At 30.9% G+C, this 11,057-nt stretch overlaps 1 protein-coding gene across 2 annotated transcripts; it reads left to right on the top strand.

Annotated features, from left to right (window-relative positions):
- Positions 1–3,901: 3,901 nt before the first annotated feature.
- LOC139861302 (short-chain dehydrogenase TIC 32 B, chloroplastic-like) lies at positions 3,902–9,661 on the top strand. 2 transcript variants are annotated; one of them, XM_071849679.1, is made up of 8 exons: positions 3,902–4,019; positions 7,111–7,342; positions 7,742–7,821; positions 7,900–8,053; positions 8,143–8,221; positions 8,294–8,378; positions 9,098–9,135; positions 9,488–9,661. In XM_071849679.1, exons 1-8 carry the CDS (start codon positions 3,902–3,904, stop codon positions 9,659–9,661), a joined length of 960 nt encoding a protein of 319 aa, XP_071705780.1. The 2 variants fall into 2 exon arrangements, with proteins under 2 accessions (XP_071705780.1, XP_071705779.1); XM_071849678.1 differs by having other exon boundaries at positions 9,098–9,144.
- Positions 9,662–11,057: the final 1,396 nt, after the last annotated feature.

Here is an 11,057-nt window from a genome sequence, read left to right as displayed (position 1 = left end):
AGATAAGTTTGAAGTTTGGAAAAAGTTTTGTAATTTTGTAATCTTAAATTTTCTTATATAGTGATGTTTGCAGAATGCATTGTGAAGAAAGTTTTCTCCATCATATTAGCATCACTTATTTCTTGACCACAGAATTGAAGCTTTGAACGGATCTTGAACATGGACGAGCTGTATTCACTTACCTTTTTAAAGTCTTGAAACCTTAGATTTCTCCATTCTTCCCTCGCAGCTGGGAGTAATATTTCTTTTTGATTATCGAATCTACTCTTGATACTTTCCCATAAAACATGTGAATCTTTGATAGTGAGATACATATGTTTTAAGGTGATATCAATATGTTTGCGAATAAAAGCAATTGATTTTAATTTATCTTGATCAGGACAAGTATTGTTTTCTTTTAAAGTTTCTAGAATACCCAATGATCCAAGATTTATTTCTACATCCATGACCCATGTTGTGTAGTTTGTTCCCGATACGTCTAGGGCGTCAAACTCAAGCTTTGATAAGTTTGACATTTTCTATTTTCAAAAAAATGAACAACATAAATTATAATCATAATCAATTTCTAACAACATGAAATTAGAATCATTTTAAATTCATAAGTAGCAAACAACAGAATAATGGCATGATTACAAATAATAAAACCACAAGGACATGATAGAATATAGGTTCACCCGGTGGTATATTAGCAATAATGATGATAGTTAATATGACCAATACAATAGGAAAAATCATCCTTGTGTGAATCATCTTTACAAAAACTTTTTGAGGGTGGTAATCTGAGAAAATGAAGATTGATTTGTGAAATTGTGAAAACGGAGATGTTTATTTTATATTTGAAAAATATAGTCGTTGTAACGTCGTCAGTTGACGTTGACAACCGTTATGTATATATGATCGTTGTAACGTCGTTAGTTGACGTTAACGACTGTTATGTACTCGTTGTATTAATAATAATTTTAATAAAAGAATTTTATTAGTATAAATATGATTACTATAAAATACATTTAGTATAAATACGTTTAGTATAAATACGAAGATTAAGAGAATAAACATATTATGCATAAATAATAAATTTAAGAATAAACATTAGTATGCATGAAATAAATAATGATTAATTGCATAAGTAATCATAAATGTTAGATAACATAAATATAAATGTTAGTGAAATTAATAAGAGTTAGATTACAGAAATATAATTCAGGCGGTATAACCGACCATATATAACATAAATATAAATGTTAGTGAAGTTAATAATAGTTAGATTATAGAAATATAATTCAGGCGGTATAACCGACCATATATAACTTAAATAACATAAATATAAATGTTAGTGAAGTTAATAAAAGTTAGATTACAGAAATATAATTCAGGCGGTATAACCGACCATATATAACTTAAATAACATAAATATAAATGTTAGTTATGATGATAATAATATTTACCTTAATAATAAATAATAGAAGATATCGTTAAAGAATTTTTTTTATTATTATTACCTTGATTAGTGATTTGTGCTTGCTTAGATAAACCTTGATTATACGGAGCACTTCGTGCTGATAACGTGTTATAATTCAGTAGGCTTATAACTACCTTTAGTGGTTTGGTTCGTGTTATAATTCAGTAGGCTTATAACTACCTTTAGTGGTTTGGTTCGTGTTATAATTCAGTAGGCTTATAACTACCTTTAGTGGGTTTGTTCTTGACTATAGGCTACTAATAAACTTAAAATAAGATAGAGTAAAAAGGATGGTGATATATGAAATATATTCTATGTGTGCATCTTATGCAAATCACATCCTTTGGTATTTATAATACAATAATTTACTGTACAGTTAGGTAGAATAATAATACACCCGTGATCATATTCAAATTTGTCAGCCACTTTCTGTCTTTATCACAACACAAACCACATTCATACCACAATTCCGAAGGCCAAGTGTTTTAGACATCAGTCCAATTTTTATTTTTATTATCCCAAATTTATACAAAAATAATGAAGTTAAATTATTTATATCCTTATTTTTATTTTATACATGTATAACAAAAGATATGTAAAATATGAAAAGTAAAACTTTAACGTTAATAAAAGGTACAGTTTAACAATAATTTTTTTAAGCTATTTGATTTTTTGTTTGTGGTCTAGTAAGCTAAAAGAAATGGAGTATTTTTTATGATCTACTAATGACAACAAAGTTAAGAAGTTAAGGTATCAAACAATTATGCAGTTAATATAAAGATAGTAACTAACGCCTATATATAATTAATTTAAGCATGTTCACGTCGATAGAAAATTTATACTCCCTCTGTTCCATATTAATAGAACACAGACAAAAAACACACAGTTTAAGAAAGAGCTAATGTCACATGTATTTTTTTTTACTTTACAGTTTTACCTCTTACTTTTTACTAATCTTTTTATTTTACATGTAAAAGTTAAGGGCATATAAGAAATCTACCTTATTATTCTTATCTATTTATGGAAGTGAACTATTAATTTTAGACAACTCAAAAAGGAATATCGGACTATCAAGATGGGACAGATGAAGTACTTTATAATATAATTTTTCCACTCTGAGCTGTCGTTAAGATGGATAAAAGTTTTGTGCGTAACAGTTGTTCATTTAATTTAATGCGGCGATTATGGAATTATATGATAACTATATACGTTTTAAATATTGTCTTTAGTCTTATTATTAGAAAATCATTTATATTAGTTGATGTAGGTAATTTAATGCCACGATTATGGAATTATATGATAACTATAGCTCTTAAAACAAAAAACTAGTAGATTATTAAATATTAAATAATTATATTTGTCTCAGGTCGTGTATGACTTAGCTTTCTCATGGATAACTCTCACTTTAGTCGAAACAATAGTTTTGTCTAGGTTTAATATTCAATGGAGGATGCTTTTTTCTCTTTCAAGAGGTTATCGTTGGGTAATATGTCGAGATGTCCTATACTATGAGTGGAGTTTTAGGTGTTTTTAGCGGGTCTTATTATCTGGTGTATATCTAGCTGATTGCTAGTTTTCATTTATAAAAAAAGTTTAGCATTTGGAAAAGAAAATTATAAACTAAAAGAAATGTGTAAACTCTAATTATAAGTAAAGTGAATGTAAGAGTGTTATACACTTAGTTAAGTAATATATCATTGTTCATATTGTTCATATGATTATAAAAAGTTAAAACTTTAAAAAAAGAACTCTTTACTTGTTTTTAACTAATACTCCGTAATTTATTGTTTCTACATTTAACAATATTGATCAAATCAATCGAGCCGACTAATACCCAACTCTACAAGACCCCACCTCGCAACTAGCACTAGCACCCACCAAAGGATGAACTCACAACAAAGCCACCCTCTAAGCCACCCTCTCTTGCCTAGCGATCATCCACAGTATACGCATTAATGCTTTATAAACGTTTTTACTAGCAATATTTTTGAAAAGGTAGCGAGTAGTAGGGACATGGAATACAAATAGCTTTTGCATCTAACTAGCCTTGTTACATATTTTGTAGCATAACATCATCATCTTGATTGTTTGGTTTTCATTTGAAAAGCAAAAAATGATTAAAAATATGTATATCTTGAAAAATGTGAATTAGGTTGCATAGGATTTGGTTGTGTGTTAGAGTATTTGTAGATAGTAATAAATTCCCCGCTTTATTTTTCACGCATTTGACACCAACTTAATTACTTCAAACCATCGTAATCTAAATTAATGAATTGAACCCCCATTCCCCTATCTCATTTACCTCTCTATATATATGAGCATATAGGACATATAGGATATGATGCTATTTGTGCTATAACTATTTCAATACAAGAAACGTATCCAAAAGTTATTATCTTTTATTGTTGAAAATAAAATCGAAAGCGAATTTTAAGTTTAAAAATGGGAATACTATCGTTGATAACAGGACGAGTTGGGTGGAGTGGATTCGGATCAGGGACCACTGCTGAACAAGTTTCGACTTCTATTGATGCTTCTGATCGTACCGTTATCGTTACAGGCAAGTATTTGTGTTCATACGTATGAATATGTTGTTTACATCGTTTAACAACAAAATTAATTGTGACACTTTGACATCATTTTAGCGCATCTTTTATTGTGTAAAATAGTTCTCATGATAGTATTGTTTAACGAATATTCAATTCTCGTGTAAAACTACGTGTGTTATGTTGATCAACAGCAAGTTCGATTTGGTGAAAAAAAATTTAAAGATACATTTATTCTGTTGCACTCACGGAATTCACTTTGACTAAGCACTAATTTATTAAATTATCCATTAATAACTATAATATTCATCAACCAAATATCATATCCATTCAAAACGTCTTTTTGATATACTAAACAACAAAGTAAACTTCTTATAAATTACAATGGGACAAATGGACAACTCAGAACATTAATAAGAAACTTTAAATAAAACTAACCGAATAATGTGTACATTTTTTTTTTTTTTTTTTTTGGTCTCTTAAATGATTACTGTATAGTATATAGTATAATGTGTGTGTGTGAAAACCAATGGATGAAATGAAAGTCGATATAACATTAGACGATATCTTTATTAATGTTGTATAATCCGGTGTATATTTAGCATATAAGCTATATCTGGATATGATACATATCCGCCTTAGAATGAATTGTCTAATATCATTACACATTAAAGAATGAATTGTTTCTATATATCAATCAATTTTATGCAATATCATTACGCATTAAAGAATCAAAAATCATACGTTTGTAAAGAGAATTTAATTTGTAAATGACACTTGTTATAAACATAAAATAGTAAGTAAAATATTAAGATGATGAAATGATAGGAATATAATTTATTTTATATTGGAATATATGTAGGTAGATGGAACATGCAGCAGGGAAAGTGGAATCGTCTAATAACCATGAATGAACTAACTTTGCATTTTTAAATATTTTTAAAATTAGATAAGATGAAATGACATTTTCGTGACATGATGGATGATTTTACGTATTTTTTTTTTTTTTGCATGTGTTCTACATGAATTATAGTTACGTACGTGTACCTGAAATGCATGAATCACAGTTTAATACGTATGTCAATTTTTACTTTTATATTCAAGACACAAGGTTGACTTGAAATATGTACTATGATTTAGATTAATAAATAGATGTAAATGACTGAATTTGATGATACTTTTAATTATTTTATGCAAATAGATAGGAGCACTTGTTTTAGGACAAACACAACATAATAATAAGGTAGACAAAAAAGTACGGAGTTATAAATATGATGTGCTTGTATCAATTTTTTTAATATATGCACAGTATGTTTATTTAAATGAATTAACCAAAATAGAATAAAATATTAAATTTGCCTCAGTTTTTAGCTAAGTAGGTATTTTTTTTCTAATAGATGGTATCCAAAGTACACTTATCGATCAATTTATGGTCGTTATCACACAAACTAATGTTTGTGAGGATTAAAAAAAAGTTTGACTCTCACAATGTTATTGTTTCAATGTGTCTTTTTAAGACCACCTGTATCGGTGTAATCCAACTCGGTTGGATACACACATGGCACCAAAGCAACGGAAATGAAAGGAGTATCGGGCCGTTGAATTCACCCGTTGGGAATGCGTTGGGTGGAAACCGACTGAGAAGGCAACGTCCGTTGCTTGCTTTTTATCAATTTAATATTAATTTAAAAATATCATTTGTATCCCTTTTTTAATACTTAACTAAATTATATTTTGCCTCAAAACCTTTAAATTTTGCCCAAAATTCTTCAACTTTTGCCTCAAAACCTTCAAATTTTGCCCAAAACCCTTCAACTTTGCCCAAAAAACATTCAAAATTTGCCTAAAAACCTCATTTTTTTCTCCAAAATCTCCATATTTTGTCAAAAAAAATTGCTACGGTTTTTTTTTTTTTTTGCCCCCATTTAAAAAAATCCTAATTCCGCCAATGCTTCATATCTTCTCGATAAACTACCACACTCCGCATCAATCTCTTCAACTCGAAGACAAAAGAATCGTCATCCCCCGACCCAATCTCTTTTATGTGGTTTAACGAGATATGTGACAATCCATTTTAGTCCCTGTGACTTACTAAAATAGTTCTTATGGTTTGTAAAAAATTACCAGTTTGCTCCTTGTGATTTTTCCTCTAACTAAAATAGTCCTTGTAGCATGCATATCTTTCTTATGGGTCATCGAAAAATTCATTAAAATTGGGTCATGTGCATGGCACGTGAAGTTATATCTGTCGCTTAATATTTTCTCTTTTATGTTCAGGTTCAACATCCCCAAATAATAAACCCTAATTTTACTCTCATCTCTATTTCCCATATTTAACTAATCAAACACATGTAATGTTAAAATCAAAACTACCCACCTGCACACTTTTATGTATCGAAATTCATCTGGTAATCCTAAAAGACACATTATTTTCTAACTTTTTTGCAATCTAAATAGGTATACAAACACAACTCTAGATGAACCGTTGGGTGTGTTGTGGCACATAAACCTCGCTTGAATCAGATCTTATTTCAGTTATAAATAAAAATAAAAACATAATTCGTTCGAATCATATCTAAATAGATATACAAATACGAACACAATCCAGAAGAAGACTTGAAGATACTCAGATTCGGTTTGAATCAATGATAAAAGTGGTACATAAACCTCGTTCTAGATCTGATTTCACGATGGATGTGTTGTGTTGTTCGCCGGAGATAGTGGGTGGTGAAGGAGAAAGGGAGTTAAAAAAGTCAAAGGAAGATCTAAAAGACTGAAATACCCTCACGTGCATAGCATGTGATTCAATATTATGAGATTTTTTAACGATCGTCAGTGCAAGGGACTATATATGCAAGAATTGCATAAGGACTATCTTAATTGACATTAATTAATCGATCAATACATCAAACTGATTAATCTTCCACCTTTTTTTCTTTTTATTGGTGTTATCATGTTCTACATGTATCCTAAAAAATGGTAGATAATTGACATTAGTGCTTTATTTCAGAGTTTATTTTCTCATAATGTATTTTTTTTTTTTAGTAAAAAACAAAAATCAGCCTGAGAATGAACCTCATAATTAACTTTAATATGGTTGTATAGGAGGAGCAAGTGGAATTGGGTTAGAGACAACACGAGTATTAGCACTAAGAGGAGCACATGTGATCATAGCTGCAAGGAACATCAAGGCTGCAAATGAAGCCAAACAACTCATTCTTTCAAACAATGAGAAAGCCAAAATTGATGTTCTCGAACTCGATCTTGCATGTCTCGACTCGGTTAAAGCCTTTGCTGATAGGTTTAAATCACTTAATCTTCCACTCAACATCTTAATGTAAGTCCCCTCCCCCTCGATATGTTGCAAATAATATTTATCTAGTTAATTGTGTAATTATCTAAAGGGGGCAAAGTTGACCCATTAAATTTATAAATGGCTTATTTCACTACTTTTTTGGCCGGTTTCAAAATAATTATCAATGGGTCACACAGGTTAAAAGTCACCCAAAATGTATTTAATGCAATGAAACCTCATAAATAAGTCATTCTATTAGAAACTAAATTGATGCGAATATCGTTCATAATTATCTAAGATCTTTTAGACTCAAAATGTTCTAGGGTCAACCAACCCATACAGGTGAAATTTGAACTGCTCGCAATTTGAGAGACCATTTTGAGTGTTGTTTAAGCATATGTGCGCGCATATTTCTAATTGAAAAAAACTCCAACTTCACAGAAATAATGCTGGTGTTATGTTTTGCCCTTACACATTATCGCAAGATGGTATAGAGATGCAATTTGCAACCAATCATTTAGGTATCACATGCTCACATCAATGTAGGATAATATTTATATATACTGATCATGAATATTAGAACATGTCTTCATTCTCAGGTCACTTTCACTTGACAAACCTACTACTTGATAAGATGAAGGAAACAGCTGCAACTACCGGAATCGAGGGTAGAATTGTAAATTTATCATCTGTAGCTCATCTCTACACTTATGCACAAGGGATAAGATTTGATAAAATCAATGATAAAGATAGGTAAAAACATCTATTAGTGTTATTGTATCAATCTACGTTTTATTAAGTTGCTTAAAAACATTTTATAACAAAAACTTTTCCTAAACCAGCTACTCAGACAAAAAGGCATACGGTCAGTCGAAATTAGCTAACATTCTGCATGCAAATGAGCTCTCTCGACGCTTAAAGGTATTAACATTGTTCTATTATGGTGTGATTTTCAGTTAAAAAATTCATATTCTTTTTAATAAAAAAATGCAGGAAGAAGGAGCAAATATTACAGTAAACTCTGTACACCCTGGGTTGATAATGACAGATCTCATGAGGCATTCTCTATGGCGTATGAGTAAGTCTTTGCATGATCATATCTATTAGTTTTAAGAACTATAAAATAATCGTTTAGGTTGCCAATAAACCATTGATCTTTTAAGAACTCTAAATACCTTTTTCATAAAAAAAAATCACAGAAAAAGGTAAAACAGACCCTTTGACGGTCCCACGGCCAACCATGCGAGATGAAAAATATTTTCTTATCAAAGAGTTGTAAGTGTAATCTGTTAGACAAATGTTCATTCTTGCAGACTGCAATATACATTCTTTAAGTTGACATATACAATACTAATTGCATGGTTCAGGAATTTTGGGTAACAATTAAATGTCCAAACAGTGTAGAACAAACTCAAATAGTAAACACACAAACAATTATTTTAACGGTATTATGAATGTGGGACCACTGACCAAACAAAAGAGACTCGGTTCTGTCAACTACATGTTGTAGTCTATCTGTCCTTTTCACTCAATCCTGTTAGTTTTATTACTCCTACCAAGTTGCTCTATGTACATCTAAAAAAAGAAAATTGGGACATTTGTGTGCCACAAGAAATGATGTGTACATAAAGAATCATGTTGTATCATTTTCTGGTGTACAAATCACTGTCGGCTTGGCTCGTTTACGCTAAGCTCGAATCGAGCTTTCAATGAGTCGAGCTCAGTAGCTCAACTCATTTACACCTTTAATTTCTTATTAATGAAAGCCTATGTAGTTTTATTTGTGATTTTTTGCAGGAATTTTGAAGGTGTTCACATACATCATATGGAAAAATGTCCCACAGGTACATTTTCGATTGCTATTACATTGTTTCGGTTCCTTTAATTTCTCCATGTTTACATTTCATTTATCTGTAGTTAACCAAATTGATCGGATAATTTTATTCAGTAGATTACAAGAACAACATACTAGTCTCTTCCATACCAAATCAAATTAGATTATATAGCGAATATTAGAACAAGATAGAGTAAATTAAAGTCACTAATATAGTCAGTTCAATCAAGTAATTTTTTGGTTTAATTAATTAAATACCCGAACACAACCTATTGAATACCTGAACATGACCTGTAACAGTTAAAGGTCGTTACAACTACAATTTAATAGTGCAAAATTCATATTGTGTATAGGGTGCAGCAACAACTTGCTATGTAGCACTGCACCCAGATCTAAAAGGGGTTACTGGCAAGTACTTTTTGGACTGCAATGAATGGCAAGCAAGCAAATTTGCAACTGATCCTGAACTGGCCAAGAAGCTATGGGACTATAGCCATAAGCTGGTCAACACAATTCAGAGCTCCTAATTCTTATGTTCTTTTAACACAGTTTATGTTTATGTTTTACTTGGAATTTTTTAAAGGTTGCTTAACATAATCGTACTCGTATAAAGTTATAATCGACCGTGTTTGAAATCAATATGGAAAATTTCCGTTTACAATCATTTTATTCAAGATAAAGTGTCACCATCTTGTTCAATTATGTTCCATTCAGTTTTATAAAGGCGTAGGTGTCATTTACACTTTAAAAATGCTTAAACAAGGCAAAAATGGGAGAACTGAAAGGTTGGTTAACATTTCAAAATGGCTACTTTGTAGTATGGGTTCTTAAACAATGAATGATTAGTTAGACTATTACAAGGATTATGTATATATACCATGTAAAGAGATTTTAAGGTTTTTATGATTTCAAATACACTTGGACCCAATACGATCCATTCACCCCCACAAGACCCTTAGACCCGTTCACCCCCACAAGACCCTTAGACCCGTATACCTGTTAGTTAAAAAATGTAGTATCAGTTTAGACGGTTTAAGCAGTTAGAGATACAACGTAACCAAGGTTGAAGAACTTGGAACTCAGGGAGAACTCACTCGGAAATTTTTGAGGAGTTTTCTGCAACTCGGGGGAGAACTCGGATGTTGAAGTTCTTTGACCGTACTGCAAAATCCATATTGTGACAGTTCTTTGACCGTGTTGCGGAGTTTTTGACCAAGAACTTCTCGAGTTGGCCGAGAAACTTGGCCGTTGACCGAGTTTGGCACCAAGAACTCGGTTGGTGAACTAAATCAAGAACTCTCCGAGAACTCGGCCGAGTTTTGCAACACTGATTTAATTATTGTCAAAAATATGTGTTTTAGAAGAGTGATTTGTTAGACTATTAGGTATTTAGAAGAGTGATTTGTTAGACTATTAGGTACAAGGGTTATGTACATATACCATGTACAAATATTTACGGTTTTTATAATTTTAGATGCATTTGGACCCAGTACGATCTATTCACCCCATAAGACCCTTAGACATGTATACCTGTTAGTTAAAAAATTGCTATCAATTTAAATAGTTTAGACAGATAGAGATAAAACGTAACCCAAATTTAACATATTTGAAAGTAAATTGGTAGAAATTATCACCTTGAGCTACTTCTACCTACTTTTGTGTTAAAAAGGGTAGGGAATATCATAGATAGGAGAGATACACAGCAAAAAAAAAAAAAAAAAAAAAAAAACTTGAAATATAGCTGCTTGAAAGAATTAAGAATATAACCAATTCCTACAACCAAATAGAATGATAAATAACAACTGAAAAAGGGAGGGAAGATTCAGAACCGCGTTTTCGAATTTGAAATAAATAAATAGTTGCTACAACCAGACAGAAAGTATATCATCTGGTGTGATCTTAGAACTTGGGAAACATGGTATC

Source organism: Rutidosis leptorrhynchoides, chromosome 8 (genome assembly GCF_046630445.1).
Source record: "Rutidosis leptorrhynchoides isolate AG116_Rl617_1_P2 chromosome 8, CSIRO_AGI_Rlap_v1, whole genome shotgun sequence".
NCBI lineage: Eukaryota > Viridiplantae > Streptophyta > Magnoliopsida > Asterales > Asteraceae > Rutidosis > Rutidosis leptorrhynchoides.
Note: the sequence above shows the minus strand (reverse complement) of the source record. Positions and strands in the feature narration are given on the sequence as shown.